A 20,535-nucleotide genomic window follows, 5' to 3' on the forward strand; every position below is an offset into this window, starting at 1 on the left:
ATTTGGGTTTTAAGCATGTGTAAGTAATATGAAACACTCAATATCTTTTGCAAATTTGTTATTTGAGATGTAGAACGCAGGGAAAGCGTCTGCATAGACACTGCAGCGCTGCTGAAGATTGTGGGTGTTAACAGCGATTTGATGGATAAATATGAATTTGTAGATAAATTGTTAACGGTGCCAAACAGCACTTCCTGTTGTTTACATCCTTGTTTACGTCCTTGCAACAACATACCGGTAACGCTAGAAACTGTGCATGTAATAGATACATTTTTAACAAATAAAAACACAAGTTGTGCCTCACAACCCACAGCTTCTTCTATTATGGTTGGAGCTGCTCCTTCTTCGAGGAGTTTTTAGCCGAATCCAGCTCTGAACTGAGATTCTGGTAGTTCTCCTTTATAAATGTTAGCTATACATTTTTTTATAATACTCCGGATCATAATTAAAATTAAATTGTAAGCACTTCTCACTTTGTTTCGTGTCCTTTGGAAGCCCAAATACATAAACAGAAGAAGCTCTGTGGAAAAGTAGTGTTTGGACGGCATTTTAGCTTTCTCCGCTACAACGTTACATCGCCTTTGGCCACGCCCCTTCGCTGCGCAGAGTGTATACATGTGGTGAATGCGTGTAACCTGAAGCGTTTGTGATCTCACTAACCCGGGTGTATTTTTTTTTAGTCCACAAACTTCATTCGCTGTAGGCTTTGCTAAACTAACTCTGTAAAAGCCAATGTCTCCCTTTACATTGAACATTGAGTGTATTACATTCATAGATGTTGTTTATGTTCACACAGCTACTTTACACATCAACTAAGGTTTAAAATTTGATATCGTAGTGGACCACCCCTTTAACAATGTTATATAAACATTTCAAAATTATTATTCAATTAATAAAATACAAAGCAATCTTTGTTAAATCATCCACAAAGCATTTATAAAATCCTTTAAAGTGTAGTAAAACAACTGAACACGTTTTACTAACATCTAAATTGTTTCATTTCAAGAGTTTAACTTGTTACTTATTCATTTTTCGACTCCATTTCCCCCCAGATATATTATGCTCTTTACTCCTTCAGTGCACGCTGTGCAAATGAGCTCACCATTTCAGCCAATCAGCGGGTGCGAATCCTCGAGTTCCAGGACATGAACGGCAACCAGGAGTGGTGGCTGGGTGAAGCAGGAGGACGGAGGGGGTACGTCCCGTCAAACTACATCCGCAAATCTGAGTACACATGAGCCACAGTCTCCCACAAAATTTCCCCAAACCCTACAGACCAACTCCAAACACACTACAAAAGGACATTCTTGTGCCTTAACTATAGCGGAGAGATGCACTGATGCTGTGAAATGCTAAAAAAATACCCTCCATGTTGACGTATTCACTCAATGAATGTAACTCCACAGCGCCTCCTATTGGATACAGAGGATGGTGCATGTTGAATATGAAGTAATGGAGTGAAAAAATAGAGATCGTTTGGATTGAGAGGCAATGAGGTGTTGGATTCGGTGGTCTCCATTTATAGTCCGTTTATAGTGTTAGCGCTTAATGCTCCGTGTAGAGCGTAGATGTGTAGGAGTGAAGGACTTCACACTGGATGGCAGATGATGGGATTGATAATCCAGTACAACTGAGTGAATGAGTGTTTGTTTGTGTGCCAGTGAAAATTGTTTGAGTGTGTTTGTTGTGCTTTTGAGATGTTTCCTCCCTTCATTTGACAATCTTAGATGCACCAAGAGTGAAAAACAAGTCTTTGGGTATTATTGAATGCGAACAAAAGCCTTTATTTAAAGTGTTTGGATTTACGCCACTTTGAGGCTTCCAGATGTTAAAGGGATAGTTCAGCTAAAAATTAAAGTAGATCATCCTCTACTTGTTCCAAACCTTTTTTTCTGTTGAACTCTTAATAGAAGATATTTTGAAAAGTGTTGGAAAATGGCAGCCATTGACTTATTACTTTTATGAAGTTAATTACTTTTAAGCCTTTTATTTCTGTAATCTGAATGTATTCCAGAGGTAAACAGTATAGTAAATGAAAACATAACATTGGGAAAAGAATTTTGTACATGAATTAAGTTATTTAAAATAATTTATTTTAAATAAATAGTAAAATTTAATTACAGAAAGTCAGCTAAAAATTTTAAGTTGATCATCTTTTGATTGTTCCAAACCTTTTTTTTCTTCTAAAAGTTTCTTTTTTTCTGTTAAAGTCTAATAGAAGATATTTAGAAGAATGTTGGAAAATTGTAGCCATTGACTTGTTACATTTATGAAATTACTTTTCTGAATTTTATTTTCATAATCTGACATATTCCAGAGTGAAAGTGTATAACGAAAACAACATTGGAAGAATAATTTTGTACACAAATTAAGTTATTTTAAATAATTAATTCTAAATAAATAGTCAAATTTAATTACAAAAAGTCTGCTTAAAATGAAAGTTGATGATCTTATGCTTGTTCCAAACCTTTTTTTCTCATTTTTTTCTGTTGAACTCTAATAGAAGATATTTTAAAGAATGTTGGAAAATTGTAGCCATTGACTTATCACTTTTATGAAATTAATTTCTTTTAATTTATTTTTATTTCTCTAATCTGACATATTCCAAAGTGTATAGTTATTAAAAACATAACACTGGGAAAATATTTCTGTACACAAATTAAGTTATTTTAAATAATATTTTATTTTGAATGAATAATACAATTTTTACAAAGTTTCAGCTAAAATTAAAAGTTGATCATCTTCTGCTTGCTCTAAACTTTTTTTTTCTTCTAAAAGTTGATTTTTTTTCTGTTGAACTCTAATAGAAGATATTTAGAAGAATGTTGGAAATTTGTAGCCGTTGAGAGTGAAAGTGTATAATGAAAACATAACAATGGAAAAATTATTTTGTACACAAATTAAATTATTTAAAATAATTAATTTGAAATTAGTACAATTTAATTACAAAAAAAATTTTTTTACTTCCAATTTTTTCTCCCGCTCGCTGTTATTAGAAGATATTTTGAAGAATGTTGGAAACTGGTAGCCATTGACATTACTTTTATGAAATCAATTATACTTAATCGTACTTCTGTAGTCTGACACTATCCAATCTGACATGTTCCGTGATTAACTCTAATATAAGATATTTAGAATAATGTTGGAAACAGGTAGCTTCTGATGTCCATAGTCATTTTTAACACACAGAAAAATATTTTGACGTTGCAATTTTCTTACTTTGCAAGTCAGTGTCTATTCAACTTTCTTTAAAATATGTTCAACAGAAAAAAAGGAAACTCTTACAAGTTTTGGAACCATTTGAGATTGAATACATGGTGAGATGTTTACATTTTTGGCTGATTTATCCCTCGACCACTATAACCACTGATGAGCATATCATATTCCTGAAAATATGAATGAAATGCAAGAGACACTTTTGTTTTTTTAAGGTACAGTGTTTTTTTTACCTTTTTACTTTTTTAATAGCATTATGTTTGCCACTTGCACTTGAATGCATTTACAGTTTAATACCAAGATGTTGTGAGCAGCTGTGCGTGAGTTCAGACCACCAGCAGATGATCTTTGAATATTTATCTCTCATGCTGTATATAGTGAGAATGAACATCTGCACTCCACTGTCAACTGATCCATTGCTTCTCTTTGAAATAAAAATCAGTTGAAAACACTTGTTTGTGTGCTTTTATGCATTTTAATAGTACTACAGAAAATGCAATGACTGGTTTGGAAAAGTTTGTGTCATGGAATGAAAAACGTCTTCAAAAACGTAGGCAGTAGACTTAATCATATACAACAAAACAAAGAGAGCTTTGGTCATAACGAAGGGAAAGTTTGCTTACTAAAACACTGACTTCTCAATAGAAATGTTATGCCGTCTTTAATTTAAAGCTGAACTGTCGCGCCTGTTCATTGATTGTTTCCTCACCGAGTCTAATTTTGCATTACTGTTACTGAGAACAGCAGAGTGTTAGTTAACATTGAACATTGATTGATGTAAAATAGTAGTAGTGACATTCACATAATTAAAGTATAAAATGTTCTACATTTCCGTTATCATTCATTCAATTTCTTTCCGGTCCCTTTATTAATCTGGGGTTGCCACAGTGGAATGAGCCGGCAACTTATCCAGCATATGTTTTATGCTACGGATGACCTTCCAGCTGCAACCCATCCCTGGGAAACACCCATACACTCTCATTCATTCTTTTTTTTTTTTTCTTTTTTTTTTCTCTTCACTTCCGCTATTTAGTGAAGTTTTTTTCCCTCTCCGCTGTCGCCACTGGCTTGCATGGTTCGGGATCTATAGAGCTGCGCATCGTTGGATTTGCTCTTCAGTGTTTGGACTCTCTGTAGTGATTATTAAACCACACTGAACTGAGCTAAACTGAACTGAATTTAAACACTAAAAACTGAACTACACTGTTCCTATTTACTATGACCTTTTATGTGAAGCTGCTTTGACACAATCTACATTGTATAAGCGCTATACAAATAAAGGTGAATTGAATTGAATTCACACACATACACTACGGACAATTTAGCTTACCCAATTCACCTATACCACATGTCTTTAGACTGTGGGGGAAACTAGAGCACCTGGAGGAAACCCACGCGAACACAGGGAGAACACGCAAACCGCACACAAAAATGCCAACTGGCCCAGCTAGGACTTAAACCAGCGACCTTCTTGCTGTGAGGCGACAGCGCACCGCACCACCCAGATTTCCATTATCGAAAAACATAATAAAAATACATTTGGGATAGCAAATGAGTCAACAAAATAATAATGTCATCATCTTCACACAATTGGTGTAAAATGTCCTACATTATGATTATTTACCGTCACCAGAAGAATGAAATATATTAAAACATTTAGTCCTAAAAAGTTGCTAAATGCATCAAAAACAGTCATGAAATACATAACTCTAATATTGTGGCTGAAGCCAAAATAATGTCAAAAGAAGCACAGACATTATGATAGAAAGCTTTCTATTATAATGTCTACGCTGTAAAAAATTATATTATCAATTAGTCCTGACAGCATATGTTTTAGGTCATTGTAACTTATTAAACAAAGTTAATCATGCTTTAACTTAATTTTATGAGGTACCCAAGCTGTTTTAAGTCAGTTTAACTAAATATAAGTTTAACAGACTCATGAAGTTAATTTGAATCAGCTTAAAAACTTAAGGCAAGCAGGATTTTATTACAGTGTATGAACATAATGACCACCACTTTAAATACGGAAACACATGGTCTTGATTAGAGATTACAAAACAAGTGAAGTTTCATAAACTAATTTCGAGAGGAGCAAATGATATAATTGAGCATGACTGGCTGCTCATCTGTAATCAGTAATAATCCAATCAGAGTGATCCTAGTTTACTATAAATGGATCATTTTCTCCCTACTGCTCTATCTTCGTTTTGGAAGAATCCCCCCTTCCACCCCATCTCCTCCTTTTCCTCCCTTTTCTAAAGGGGGAGCTCTCGAGACCTACCTGATCTCGGATCTCCTGATATGCTTATCGACCGGGCGCGAGCCCTGGGCTCAAATATCTCCGAGCTCAGGGTTCTCTCCCGGGACAGCATGTCAAACCTGCTATAAAGGCTAAGCATATCTAAGTGGGAATTTTTGAAACATTTTTTTCAGTGGATAACTTGCATGGAGTAATGGGCTATACACACAGCACGTGTTTTTCGGACGGTGAATGGTTAATGTGACTATTTTCAGTTTCATAATGTTCCTTTTTCCAGCATCGCTAATGTAGTTTAATCCAAATATAATCAGTTAAATAGACGTAAGCATTCATTTAGTTGTTCAAGCGTAAAACGGGATGAAAGGCTGTTTAAACGCAAGCGGCGTCAACAGCATCAGGCTGAAATTCCATTGAAAATACTATGGTAAAATATTTGCCAATGTTTTAAAGACATGGAATTTTATGCTGTGCTTCTTGTCGCACGTTATATCGTATATCGAAACTTTTACAATTTTTATAATGCCATAACAGTTCACGGAAAGCCCTTCTGCTGACTTACCTAAAATTAAAAGTCCCTGTAAAATAATTAAAATTTGCATACACGTAAACGTTATTCTTCAAAAACAAACAATTTAAAATGCATATCTATGCATATGTACAAATCTGCACAAAATATCACTGCAGAATGTTTTTAGAGACAAAGAATCACATCATTTAGGCAACAGAAAGAATAAAACATTAAATCATCAATGATATTAGTATGGAGAATTGATTAGGGTGAATTCAGGTCAATTGGGACAATTTTCCTTGGTCATATCAATAGAAAAAAATGTCCCAGTTGACCTGAATTCACCCCATTAAAAATTATTGGCTTTTTGAGTTCCGTTTATTTTATTTCTGCGGTGCATTTTCCACATTTAAATCTATTCTGCTGCAGGTAACATTCATATTAAACACTGAATTGAGTTTTATACAAATCTGTAGTGCGTCTTGCCGTCCAGAACACAGCAAATCAATGTGGTTGGGTAATGATTGCTGTCAAATAATCAAACAAATGGAGTCCAGAGATCATCCACCTACAGGTCAGCTTATTTACTACCCACACAAACCACAAGTGTCTTTTGTGGTTGTGGATTGTGCATCTTTTACCCCTGGAATAATGTTTTCAGTCATTTTGCTTATTTTAAGCCTGTCTGGCCTCACTTCACATGTTGTAGCAGCGCCGGTATGTATCTTAACAGTGTGAAAATGCTTGGAAATGTCATGTTTACATTCCATTTCTGTCTGACTGAAAGCGTGGTGACTGTTTCAGGGTCTTTTGGAAGACTTCATTGGCTTTGTCGATGGTAAGAAGTCTGAAATGATCTACACTACATATATATTTTCATGGTTGTTACTGTATGCACATTGGCAAACCAGTTAATCAATAGCTATATTATAGTTATAATAGATGTCAAAAACATAATAATTACCGATGTATAAAAATATGCTCCTATCAAAATTAGAATACATGCTAATCAAAATTCAATAGTTATCTCTCAGATCGCCATAGAAATCTATAACAAGATAAATGTTTTGTTACTAGGAACAAAATGTCACTGGTAACTACTGATGTGCATCCAATATCTAAAAACTAACAACTGTGAATAACCACTACTAGTCAATAATGAATAAGTACCAGTCCTCAATGGAAAAGTGGCCTGAAAAACTGGTGCATCTTAAACGTTGGAATGGCTTGCCATATAGCGTGCTCATATCATTATTTTTTTCTCTGACAGAAATATATGACTATGTTGTTAATGACACGGAGGAAATATCTTCAGCTGAAATAAACGAGACGATTGATTGGCTTTTTTCCTTCTTTGATGAAGGCAAGAACTTACACACACACTGTGAAATTCTGTGAATGTATTTTAGTTGTGTTTGCTGCTCACAAGCATACGTTGATTATGTTTATGTTCGATAGAAACATGTGATCCAAACCCTTGCCAGAACAATGGAGTTTGTAAGGACAAAGAGAGCGGCGGCTTCAAATGCATCTGTCCACCGCCTTATATTGGCAAAAAGTGTCAAAATGGTAAGACCTTCATATACAATACTTTAACAAAGCCATATTAATGTGTATATATAGACTATATATAGATTATATATTGACCATTTTCAGAAATGTTGACAATTTTTATCCTTTATTCATTTAATTGCTTTGAATAATACAAGATAATAAATGATGCAAAATCAACTTTTGGAAGCTGTTTGGACAGAACTGTGTGTAGTGTGTCCACTGTTATATTCCAGTGATATAAACACAAGAAGTTTCTTTTTTTTAACTCCTGACGTTAAAATAGGATCCAAATGCCAGTGATTATGAGGCGCGTATTAACATGTCTCGATAATAACGCATATAAACATGTCCACAGAACAGGATTTGCAAAGAAACTGGGATTAAAAGATTCCAACTCTCTGTGATCAGCTGCACCACAAGAATGAGTTTTACAAGTTTAAAACGTTTTGTTTAAACAGTGTATGTTTGTAATAAAGACAGTAAAATCACGACGTAATACATAACTACTGGAATCACAACAGCCGCATAGTGTCAGTACAACTATATATGAGGAGCAATAATCTACAAGAGCAAAAACAATGCAAAGTTAAGTGTGTATGTGTGTGTGTGTGTTGCAAACTTTGTAACTGCAGACATGCACATTAGAACTTTGGTGGGCGGGGAGAACCAGCTCATTTGCATTTAAAGGCACAGGCTATAAAAACAACTACTCTTTGCTCTGAGCAAAAATGGGCATATTCTGCATTGTATAATCACTAATGTGATGGGTATTTAGAACTGAAACTGTACAGACACATTCTGGAGACACCAGATTTATAAGATCTTACATCTTGTAAAATGTAAGATCTTATAAGGAGGCCTTTATTAATAAACACATGGTAACAAACAAGTTTTCTTGGCTCATTTTTAATCTTTTTGTTTTGTCTTTCCAGAGAGGAACGTGTGTAAAAAAGTGAAGTGTGGTCATGGTGATTGTGTCCGAATAAAAAAAGACCCATTTTATGAGTGCAAGTGCAGGCCTCCATATCGGGGTTCTAAGTGCAAGAATGGTAATTGTTTTCCAATTTCTGAAGCAAAGTTCATTTAGCAGCTTCTCTGTTCTGTACTTGGTTTTTATAATTATTCACTAAAATTATTCCCTAAGGTTTATTAAATTCTTCCTTTTTTTAGACCTCCTAAAAACTTGTCTTTTTATTTAAATTAGCCTACCCGTGTAATCCAAGTCCATGCCAGAATGAGGGAACGTGTGTTAAAGGCCGTACGAGAGCAAGTTTCACATGCACTTGTCCTGAAGATTATAGTGGGAGGTTCTGCCAAGTTGGTAAAGGCTTTTTTATATTTGATACATTTTTATATTTTATAGCTGTTACTACTATCTATCTATCTATCTATCTATCTATCTATCTATCTATCTATCTATCTATCTATCTATCTATCTATCTATCTATCTATCTATCTATCTATCTATCTATCTATCTATCTATCTATCTATCTATCTATCTGTATATATGTATATATACATATATATATATATTTTTTTTTTAGGTCCAAATGATTGCTATGAAGGGAATGGGGAATCATACAGAGGCAATGTCAGTGAAACAATAGAAGAAATTGAGTGTTTACCCTGGAACCACAATCTAATTCCTTACAAAGAGTTTGAAGGGAATGAGAGCATTGGAGAACACAATTACTGCAGGTAAAATATTTCTGTAGAAAAATTCAATATAAACCAGCACACATTTGTAACTAAATGTGTAACACAAAAAGTACACATTTGTAACTAAATGGTCCTTATTAATACCTTAAGGGTACATACTAGTACCTAAAAAGTAGAAATGTGTACCTCTTGAAAATTTTAGGTACTAATATGCACCCTTAAGCTACCAATATTAAGTACAAATGTGTACCTTTTGAAAAGGTATCCCTGCAGTGACAGCATTCAAACCTTTATTTCTAAAAGTTGACCAGAGACTGACTGACTGAGATATAAAGCAACCAATGAATTTTTGTGTTACGTCATCTTAAACATTGTCATCTTATCATTATCTCCATCATTAAAGGAATCCAGATGGAGACCGGGAACCTTGGTGCTTTGTGAAAGAAAAGGGAAAGCTTCAGTGGAACTACTGTAATGTGAAGCCATGCTCTGAAACAGGCATAGATTTTCAATTTTACTTTTAAATCAAACAAAGAAACACGCATTGTTTTTCTAGCTCGAACATGTTAATTACACATCTTTTTTATTGTCTACCAAACTGACAGAACCAGAAAAACCCTTAACTACCCCTACAAAACTGGAGTTTTCGGACTGTGGAAAGACCGCATTTAGCATGATAGCGCCCAGAATATTTGGTGGGCGGAAGTCCCTGCCCGAGGCCCATCCCTGGCAGGCCTCATTTCAGGTGCGTCCCAAGGGCTCTAACGCAACCTTTGAGCACAACTGTGGAGGAACCCTGATTGACTCCTGCTGGATCCTGACGGCTGCCCACTGCATGTAGGTTGGATTTGTTTGTTGTTTTTTTAAGTCTATGAAGTATTAGGTTTCAAATCTTCTTTTTATTTGCATGACCATGCTAGCGATGAGAATGATGAGGTGAGGGTGGAGTTGGGTGGTGTGAATCTGGAGAAAGATGACCCTGATAAACAGTTTGTGGAAGTGGAGAAAATCATTGTTCATGAGAACTACACAGAGACTTCTGAAGCCCTTTATAATGATATAGGTCAGTGATTCACTATTTATGTGAACTATTTGTCTATAGATTATCCACCTCTCTGCACTCATGATTTTGCTGCTTGTACAGACTAATTATTAAAAATGAGCTGAATCAACACTTGTTAGATTTTTTGGGAAAAATTAATTGTTTTATGTTCAATCGTAGTCAACATTTGAAGTGGCAGAAAAGTGGTTTTCAAAATTGTACTAAGACATATGACTATCTATCTATCTATCTATCTATCTATCTATCTATCTATCTATCTATCTATCTATCTATCTATCTATCTATCTATCTATCTATCTATCTATCTATCTATCTATCTATCTATCTATCCTTCTATCTATCTATCTATCCTTCTATTCTATCCGTCCGTCTATCCAACCAACCATCCATCCATCTATCTATCCATCCATCTTTCTATCTATCCTTCTATTCTTCCATCCATCCATCTTTCTATCTGTCTGTCTATCCACCCATCCATATATCCATCTTTCTATCTAACCTTCTATTCATCTTTCTTTCTATCTATCTGTCCTCTCATCCATCCGTCCGTCCGTCCGTCCGTATGTCTATCTATCTATCTATCTATCTATCTATCTATCTATCTATCTATCTATCTATCTATCTATCTATCTATCTATCTATCTATCTATCTATCTATCTATCTATCTATCTATCTATCTATCCTTCTATTCTTCCATCCATCCATCTTTCTATCTATCTGTCTGTCTATCCACCCATCCATATATCCATCTTTCTATCTAACCTTCTATTCATCTTTCTTTCTGTCTATCTGTCCTCTCATCCATCCATTTGTCTATCCATCTATCTGTCCGTCCGTCCATCTGTATGTCTATCTATCTATCTATCTATCTATCTATCTATCTATCTATCTATCTATCTATCTATCTATCTATCTATCTATCTATCTATCTATCTATCTATCTATCTATCTATCTATCTATCTGTCTGTCTGTCTGCTCATCCATCCATTTGTCCGTCCATCCATCCATCTGTCCATCCGTCTATCTATCTATCTATCTATCTATCTATCTATCTATCTATCTATCTATCTATCTATCTATCTATCTATCTATCTATCTATCTATCTATCTATCTATCTATCTATCTATCCGTCCGTCTATCCAACCAACCATCCATCCATCTTTCTATCTATCCTTCTATTCTTCCTTCTATTCTATCCATCCGTCTATCCAACCAACCATCCATCCATCTATCTATCCATCCATTTTTCTATCTCTGTCTGTCTATCCACCCATCCATATATCCATCTATCCATCTTTCTAACCTTCTATCCATCTTTCTTTCTATCTATCTGTCCTCTCATCCATCCATTAGTCTATCCATCTATCTATCTATCTATCTATCTATCTATCTATCTATCTATCTATCTATCTATCTATCTATCTATCTATCTATCTATCTATCTATCTATCTATCTATCTATCTATCTATCTATCTATCTATCTATCCTTCTATCTATCTATCTATCCTTCTATTCTATCCGTCCGTCTATCCAACCAACCATCCATCCATCTATCTATCCATCCATCTTTCTATCTATCCTTCTATTCTTCCATCCATCCATCTTTCTATCTGTCTGTCTATCCACCCATCCATATATCCATCTTTCTATCTAACCTTCTATTCATCTTTCTTTCTATCTATCTGTCCTCTCATCCATCCGTCCGTCCGTATGTCTATCTATCTATCTATCTATCTATCTATCTATCTATCTATCTATCTATCTATCTATCTATCTATCTATCTATCTATCTATCTATCTATCTATCTATCTATCTATCTATCTATCTATCTATCTATCTATCTATCCTTCTATTCTTCCATCCATCCATCTTTCTATCTATCTGTCTGTCTATCCACCCATCCATATATCCATCTTTCTATCTAACCTTCTATTCATCTTTCTTTCTGTCTATCTGTCCTCTCATCCATCCATTTGTCTATCCATCTATCTGTCCGTCCGTCCATCTGTATGTCTATCTATCTATCTATCTATCTATCTATCTATCTATCTATCTATCTATCTATCTATCTATCTATCTATCTATCTATCTATCTATCTATCTATCTATCTATCTATCTATCTATCTGTCTGTCTGTCTGCTCATCCATCCATTTGTCCGTCCATCCATCCATCTGTCCATCCGTCTATCTATCTATCTATCTATCTATCTATCTATCTATCTATCTATCTATCTATCTATCTATCTATCTATCTATCTATCTATCTATCTATCTATCTATCTATCTATCTATCTATCTATCTATCTATCTATCTATCCGTCCGTCCGTCTATCCAACCAACCATCCATCCATCTTTCTATCTATCCTTCTATTCTTCCTTCTATTCTATCCATCCGTCTATCCAACCAACCATCCATCCATCTATCTATCCATCCATTTTTCTATCTCTGTCTGTCTATCCACCCATCCATATATCCATCTATCCATCTTTCTAACCTTCTATCCATCTTTCTTTCTATCTATCTGTCCTCTCATCCATCCATTAGTCTATCCATCTATCTATCTATCTATCTATCTATCTATCTATCTATCTATCTATCTATCTATCCTTCTATCTATCTATCTATCCTTCTATTCTATCCGTCCGTCTATCCAACCAACCATCCATCCATCTATCTATCCATCCATCTTTCTATCTATCCTTCTATTCTTCCATCCATCCATCTTTCTATCTGTCTGTCTATCCACCCATCCATATATCCATCTTTCTATCTAACCTTCTATTCATCTTTCTTTCTATCTATCTGTCCTCTCATCCATCCGTCCGTCCGTATGTCTATCTATCTATCTATCTATCTATCTATCTATCTATCTATCTATCTATCTATCTATCTATCTATCTATCTATCTATCTATCTATCTATCTATCTATCTATCTATCTATCTATCTATCTATCTATCTATCTATCCTTCTATTCTTCCATCCATCCATCTTTCTATCTATCTGTCTGTCTATCCACCCATCCATATATCCATCTTTCTATCTAACCTTCTATTCATCTTTCTTTCTGTCTATCTGTCCTCTCATCCATCCATTTGTCTATCCATCCATCTATCTATCTATCTATCTATCTATCTATCTATCTATCTATCTATCTATCTATCTATCTATCTATCTATCTATCTATCTATCTATCTATCTATCTATCTATCTATCTATCTATCTATCTATCTATCTATCTATCTATCTATCTATCTATCTATCCGTCCGTCTATCCAACCAACCATCCATCCATCTTTCTATCTATCCTTCTATTCTTCCTTCTATTCTATCCATCCGTCTATCCAACCAACCATCCATCCATCTATCTATCCATCCATTTTTCTATCTCTGTCTGTCTATCCACCCATCCATATATCCATCTATCCATCTTTCTAACCTTCTATCCATCTTTCTTTCTATCTATCTGTCCTCTCATCCATCCATTAGTCTATCCATCTATCTATCCATCTATCTATCTATCTATCTATCTATCTATCTATCTATCCATCCATCCATCCATCCATCCATCCATCCATCCATCCATCCATCCATCCATCCATCCATCCATCCATCCATCCATCCATCCATCCATCCATCCATCCATCCATCCATCCATCCATCCATCCATGTCTGTTTATCCAACAATTCATCTATCTATCTATCTATCTATCTATCTATCTATCTGTCCCCCATCCATTCGTCTGTTCATCTATCGATCTGTCCATCCATCTTTCTATTTGTCCCCCATCCATCCATCTGTCTGTCCATCTATCTACATCCTTCCATCTCAGTATAGTTAATCAAAACTTTGAAGATACAGGTATTGTTGGTTAGCATAGTTGCCATCCATTATGCAAACAAGCCTTGCGATCAATGAGAAGCGTTTCTGAAGTAGATAGAATTATTTGATTTTGTTATGAAATTATATAAAAAAATACATTCACAACACGCTGTTTTTCCAATGGTTTACAAAAGGACAATCCATGTTAAGTAAAATATATTAATAAAAACTATAGTAGTTTAGACTTATTTTTAACAATTTATGTTCACATCACAGTGCTTTTGTTTCTCATCTATGAAAGCCCTCCTGAAACTGAAGGGATGGAATGGACGGTGTGCCAATGAGACCAGGTCTGTCAGGGCAGCTTGCCTTCCCACCGATTTATTCCCTGAAGGAACACGATGCACCATATCAGGCTATGGAGCTACAGAGAAACGTATACCTTCTCCATTCAGTTTAAGACATCCACATTGTTTCTGACTATTACTTACTGTACTTTTATTTATAGATCATGGCGTTTCTTCTCAGCTGCTGGATGCCAAAGTTCTCCTGATCTCTCAGAGCCGCTGCATGTCTCGGAACGTCTACGGAAACAGAATGGATGATTCCATGATGTGCGCAGGATATATGCAGGGAAAGGTCGACTCTTGTCAGGTGCTTGTTGCAAGTTTTCGTAACATCATTTAATTTGAATTAATTAATAATGTAAAATGTAGTATATGCGTCACTTAACAATTTGTAACTATTTTAATTTGATTTGTTTTACATTTGTAGGGTGATTCTGGTGGACCGTTGGTTTGTGAGAAGGACAATACACATTACATTTATGGTGTGGTGAGTTGGGGCGACAGCTGTGGCAGGAAGAACAAGCCAGGTGTCTATGCCCGTGTCACAAAGTTCATAGACTGGATAAATGAAAAGATGCATACTATAAAGTGAAATTGATCCAATAGCTCAAATTTTCAATTATTAGAAAAATCAGATTTGGTCCACATTTGCAGTTATGTGCAACCAAAGCCATAAGATCAGCTGATGGTTTAATATCTGTATTTTAGTAGAGGTCATATTCAGACCTAAATATGTTAAGAAAGTGTAAGTAACGGGTGATCTAGAGATTTTTTTTTTCATCTGCCAACCCAAAAATAAATATCACCATTTTTGTGATTCATGTACATATTAAGATAAAGTTACACTGAGATGTTGACCAATCAGCTCTTCCAGTATTCTGATGATCCAAGTGTGATAGATTATTGGGGACATTCATTGGTTTGCAATTAAATGAAGTTGTTGGCATTGCACTGCACACAGTAGGAAGATTGTGATTCTGTAGGAACAATTTGGACAAACAAAATTAAAAGAGATTTGGTATATTTCACCACAGACAAGTCTGTCTTTCCAACATAATTACAGTTTTACAACACACACACAAATTTAATGTTTGCTTTGATATCTGTGACAAATAAATATGCACTCATTACTAAATGCTTATCACCAAATCAAAATCACTAAGTTTGTCTGACATCTCATGACATTAATAACCATTTCAAAGTCATAGAGTGACTTATATTTTTATCATGTGATATTATACTTATATTTGTGAAAATAGTAATGTTGACACTGATTACATTTGGTCTGCATCCACAGGCCAGTTGTTTAATACACAACTTTTGTACTTTATATGCTTGACTTAAATATTTGTTTTAAAACGTCCCATTTTCATGTAATTTCTTGTTTACATGTTTATGTTCAAATCTGTTAGAGCTCAGGTAATAGAATGAATGAAGTCCAAACTGTATCACCACGCAAATGGTTTGAGGAAACCAATTACAGCAACTTAAACCTATTTACCACAATTGATTTCCTCAAACCATGAGTAGCTATACAGCTGTTTGAACTTAATTCGTTCAAGTTAACAGAACTCTGATTTGATGACTGAACTTAAACTGTTACTAATACTCAACTATTTGATATCAACTCAATGTTAATTTAATTCAAAATAAGTTTACTCTATTCAAACCATTTGGTTTCAAGATTAATTGGCATGGTTGCCTGAACAGTTCGAGCTAACATTAGGTTTTAGTGTAGCTACAGACAATTTTCATAAACTTTTTTTTTTTTTGATTCACTTCAAATGTTGAATGTGTATAAATATATATAAATGTAAATAAGTGTATTTGTGTGAATATATACACATTCATTTAAAATAGGAGACTTAATGTGGTTCACTTTGGAAGCATGAATGAGTTCACAAGAATCCCAATAATTTGTATCAACATACAATTTATTTCCAGTTATGGAGTCTTTAAATTTGCGCGTTTACATCAAACATCATAAGAGACACTGACAGACCAGTAAAGAATTAGGTATGCACAAAATCAGTCATGCTCAGAGGAAACCTTTACCACTTACATGGAAATTACGACACATTGAGCATGTTGAATGATGGAACTATTCTGGATATGGGAGTTAAGCTCAGACATCTGCATTATGAGTATTCATAAAAAGACTTGCACAAGATGTTTCTGCAAATAAAAAACGCAGCAGCCAAATTTAAACAAATCAGGGCGTTACACAGGAGCAATCAGGAGAATACTGGAAACAGCCAAGCACTCTGCACCGCAACACGCCACCTTAACAGCTAACCAGCAAAACTCAACTGCTACGCAACTGCGCCTAGTGCATAGAAAATACACAAGAGAGAACATTAGAGACATGTGGCTGTGAAATTTGCCCATTTAAACCATAACACAAGACCTGCTCTGTTGGCAATAATGATGTCATGGTTTTACATAGTAAGATTTTTAAAGAGGCCAAACTACAGTCTCTAAACAGTCCTTTAAGGTCAAAAAAAGGAGAAAAGCACAACATCCAAAACTGTCCATTAATAAAGGTTTATTAAGAACAAAAAAAACTAATTAAAATGAACTTACGTTAAAGTCTGTGAGGTTCATAACATGAAGTAGGGAAGGGGAAAACAAATAAGCAAACTACCAAACTGAAGAAAAATGATTTCACCTAATATCCCCAATTAGGCATAAAGATCATTTAATATCACATGAAATGTGTTTGATACAAAAATGTGGGCAATAGAAGAGAAACAAAATCATTTAAAAAGATGTAGACCAAATTACAATAACCTTTCGGTCTGATATATGGATAATTTGGGTATCCTCAGACGGACATCTGTTCACTGCGATCCTTGAAGATTCAACCAGTCATCATCTAGAAGAAAAGAAACAACAAGTTAGTTTCCAAAAGCAATAAAGCAGAGGAGCTTCTGCAATAATAGGCACATCGCCATAGAATGAGGCATTGGCTTATTACGCAATGCTCGACTTTGGTCATTTATACAGAACAAACAGGCACTCTTTCCACTTCTTAAAGGAGAAGCTAGCCATTTTTACATTAAATCTATGGAACGGATTTATTCTGCAGGAAACCTCATTGTGTACCTGATGTTTGTTCTGCAAGAAACCTCAAGGGAAAGAGAGCCAACAAACCTGAGGGTGCGATGTGAACTTCTCATAGCCACTTTAAGCGTCAGGAAGTTACTGCCAGTTAAAATATTAAATAGCCTGAAAACAATGTATATAATTAGGCCTGAAAATCAGACACTCTTCAGGCTGACAGCTTAAAATAGCTCTGAGAACACACCCCATCACTTCCATTCTGCTTTTGCCTATGCCATGATAGACATGAGTTTGTGACAAGGATGATGAAAAGGTCTCAGTCCATTGTCCTGCAGACGTACCTCAACACCACCTCAACACTCAAATGAGACCGACCTGCTCCATAGCAACCGCCAATCAGCAGCAGGCAGCCAATGGTCGGATCACACACTAACTGCTCTCAAACTGCCCCAAACTCCTCTTTTGCAAACAGGAATCAGCAGCTTGGAGGAAAGAATTCCACATTTAGATAAAATCAATTGATTTTGGCTGGTACACGTTGCAAAACAAACAAATACTTACGGTATCATACCCACGACAGCTCCGAATCAAATATCCAGTTTGAGGTTTAGGATGTGCATTAAAAATAAACCTTTAAAAATGTCATGCAAGGTCAAAGATACCAGACGGATGCTGTGAATAACAGCTTCGCCGTACTAATCTTAGGTAAAACCGGACACCTCCATTAGGAGAATGTATCTACCGATCGATTACTTCTGCAGATGACTGAAAGAACTTGATCCAAGAGGGAAGCAGAGGGGCCAAACATTAAAGCAACCATTAGAAGTTATTAAATTGCATGCATGCCTTCACTTGCCCCATTTCTGGCATGAGTTACAAGGGGGTCAATCTGCTCAAATCAGGTTAAGACAAAAATTAACAGCACTTTCTTGTATAACTGTACATACCCCCACCCACCCACTTGCAAGAAATAAGATTTATACTTTTATACAGAGCACTAGGTTTGCTTACATTTCACGATTCAACAGGAGCGTCATCAGTAGCCTCTGGAGACTTGGGTCTGCTTCTTGATCTGGACCTGGATTTGGATCCTTTGTTTGATCTGGGGGTGCGGCTCCTGGAGTGAGATTTGGACTTGGACCTTGAGCGGGACCTGGAAGGTGATTTGGACTTGCTTCTGCGAGGGGTGCGGGTTTTGGAGCGGGATCGGGACCGAGACCGGGAACGAGAGTAGGACCGGGATCTGGATCGGCTGTAGCGGGACCTGCTTCGGGAACGAGATCGGCTCCTGCTCCTGGATCTGGACCTGCTGTGCCTCCTGCGCCGAGGACTACGGCTAAAAACAAAATCACAATGAGGAATCTGTGCACAAAGAACTGCCACTATGATATTAGTTATATTACAATATTGTAAACTTAAGCGGGTTTAACTGGTTATACAATACAAGTAATTTGCAAAGCGTATGCATGTAATCAAAACTATGGTTTCCGTGATTCAATTATTCAAATCACAAATATGTGAAGTCCGACTTATTTTAAATGAATCAGATCTGTTGAACCGTCAGCTCCCGGTTTAATTTTATTATCATAAAGTATCTTAATTACTACACATGCCGGCCGAATTTTGCCCATTTATAACCGTTGCCGTGAATTTATTAAAGATCATGTTTGTTGGAATACACCAGAAGAGTTTAACAGCTGCAATTGATTCACTGAAAAGATCCGATTCCAACGAATCATTCGTTCAAGAATTGCAACGATTCAAAGTTGAGCAATCGTTTGGATTTAAGTAATTACGACGCAACACTTACCAACGGTTAAATAAAGATCAAGTAAATAAGAGAGAGAAATAAAAGAGCAAAATAAACTAATCAATTATTATTGAGCATAACAATGACTACAGCACGTGTTGTTTATATTAGCACTAGGCCGCCTTTGTGTTCTTATTTTAGCACTAAGCAAATCATAGAAAATCGTTAATTGAGGGATAATACATATACCGTAACAAAACAATGTAATTACATTTAATTAGTTTTTGGGCCTTACCTCCGACTTCTCCGTCCATATCCCCCGTATCTCCTCGGTGGGGCTCCGCGGCGGCTGTAGTGCGCGTCTGGCGGGCGCCCGTATCGCGCCATCTGCACGCGCAGCTCGCGCCCGTCCAGCAACGCGCCGTCCATGGCATCCATCGCATCCTCCGCGTCCCGCTTATCATGGAAACGGACGAAGGCGAACCCGCGGCTCTCTTTCGTGTACCGGTCTCTTGGGATGTAGACGTCTCCGACTCGGCCGTATTTCTCGAAAACCCGCCGCAGCGTTTCAGGAGACGTGCGGTATGTCAGATTGTCGACTTTTAAAGATGTCATGCCCTCGACGTCGGGCGGTGGTCTGCCGTAGCTCATCTTGAATCACTAACTCTACAGCAGTCTGTTATGGAAGAAATAAAACGGTTACTAGCGAGATTTACAAAGAAATTAGCGAACCATTCGAGAGAGTGGAGACAAACACGCCGAGTGGATAACACTCTAAAATGGCGGTAACCGGATTTCCGTGGTTGGCGGAGCTTGGCTTTTATTTCCTTTGAATGGTGTGGAAACACCGCCACCTCTGGCGTCTAACTGAAACTACACGTTGCCTGCTGCTACAAACTCCTCCCTGTCTTCTAAAGAGAGCAAATGTAGCAGAGAACAAAAGAGGGAACAAGATTATGCATCATCATCACCCCATACCAGGGGTGCCCAAAATTTTTCTTATGAAGGGCCAAAAACCAAACTTGACTGAGGCTAGTGGGCCGAAGGTAAATGTAGTAACCATCTGTAATTTCCCGATTTATTTCATAAAATTTAAAAATAGCTATAAAACATTGCTTTATATTAACTAATACAGCATAATTATTTAACATTTTATAATAAACTTAATACAGTAAATACAAAAACAATCATTTATAACAGAATGGAGTTACACAACACTGTAAAACCCAACAGTCAACTTAATCAACTAAAATGAGTGTAGTTAACTCAAAATTGACTGAA

The 20,535-nt window shown here is 36.1% G+C and overlaps 3 protein-coding genes across 6 annotated transcripts in view; 2 read left to right on the forward strand and 1 right to left on the reverse strand.

Annotated features, from left to right (window-relative positions):
* Nucleotides 1-3,667, forward strand: part of dnmbp (dynamin binding protein) — an 81,977-nt gene extending 78,310 nt beyond the window's left edge. For both annotated transcript variants that reach the window (XM_056468868.1, XM_056468869.1), the window contains one exon: nucleotides 1,053-3,667. In XM_056468868.1, the coding sequence (XP_056324843.1) occupies nucleotides 1,053-1,238 (186 nt within the window). In that variant the 3' untranslated portion in view covers nucleotides 1,239-3,667. The remainder of the gene's footprint in view (nucleotides 1-1,052) is intronic.
* Nucleotides 3,668-6,510: 2,843 nt separating this feature from the next.
* Nucleotides 6,511-16,059, forward strand: habp2 (hyaluronan binding protein 2). The gene is made up of 13 exons (XM_056470221.1): nucleotides 6,511-6,704; nucleotides 6,792-6,825; nucleotides 7,258-7,350; nucleotides 7,446-7,556; nucleotides 8,474-8,590; nucleotides 8,746-8,862; nucleotides 9,087-9,240; nucleotides 9,605-9,699; nucleotides 9,807-10,038; nucleotides 10,122-10,264; nucleotides 14,396-14,530; nucleotides 14,603-14,748; nucleotides 14,869-16,059. Exons 1-13 carry the CDS (start codon nucleotides 6,534-6,536, stop codon nucleotides 15,031-15,033), a joined length of 1,713 nt encoding a protein of 570 aa, XP_056326196.1. The 5' UTR covers nucleotides 6,511-6,533; the 3' UTR covers nucleotides 15,034-16,059.
* Nucleotides 16,060-16,357: 298 nt separating this feature from the next.
* On the reverse strand, nucleotides 16,358-20,055 carry srsf2a (serine and arginine rich splicing factor 2a). Of its 3 annotated transcripts, none has more exons than XR_008838625.1 (3): nucleotides 19,550-20,055; nucleotides 17,232-18,840; nucleotides 16,358-16,767 (listed from the first exon to the last, which is right to left on the reverse strand). XR_008838625.1 is itself a non-coding variant. In XM_056469289.1 (3 exons), exons 1-2 carry the CDS (start codon nucleotides 19,903-19,905, stop codon nucleotides 18,519-18,521), a joined length of 678 nt encoding a protein of 225 aa, XP_056325264.1. In that variant the 5' UTR covers nucleotides 19,906-20,055; the 3' UTR covers nucleotides 16,358-17,316; nucleotides 18,516-18,518. The 3 variants fall into 3 exon arrangements, 2 of the variants coding, with proteins under 2 accessions (XP_056325264.1, XP_056325263.1); XM_056469289.1 differs by having other exon boundaries at nucleotides 16,358-17,316; nucleotides 18,516-18,840; XM_056469288.1 differs by having other exon boundaries at nucleotides 16,358-18,840.
* Between the last annotated feature and the right edge of the window lie 480 nt (nucleotides 20,056-20,535).

The sequence above is a fragment of the Danio aesculapii genome, chromosome 12, assembly GCF_903798145.1.
Source record: "Danio aesculapii chromosome 12, fDanAes4.1, whole genome shotgun sequence".
In the NCBI taxonomy this organism is placed as follows: Eukaryota; Metazoa; Chordata; class Actinopteri; order Cypriniformes; family Danionidae; genus Danio; species Danio aesculapii.

Bases quoted from the DNA above. Each gene is read 5' to 3' on its own strand.
- srsf2a (XM_056469289.1), bottom strand. From the start codon at position 19,905: ATGAGCTACGGCAGACCACCGCCCGACGTCGAGGGCATGACATCTTTA. The intron at 18,841-19,549 runs GTAAGGCCCAAA...TTTTGTTTTTAG, and splicing joins TATGGACGGAGAAGTCGGAG to CCGTAGTCCTCGGCGCAGGA.
- habp2 (XM_056470221.1), top strand. From the start codon at position 6,534: ATGGAGTCCAGAGATCATCCACCTACAGGTCAGCTTATTTACTACCCA. The intron at 10,265-14,395 runs GTCAGTGATTCA...CATCTATGAAAG, and splicing joins AGCCCTTTATAATGATATAG to CCCTCCTGAAACTGAAGGGA. The intron at 14,749-14,868 runs GTGCTTGTTGCA...TTACATTTGTAG, and splicing joins GAAAGGTCGACTCTTGTCAG to GGTGATTCTGGTGGACCGTT.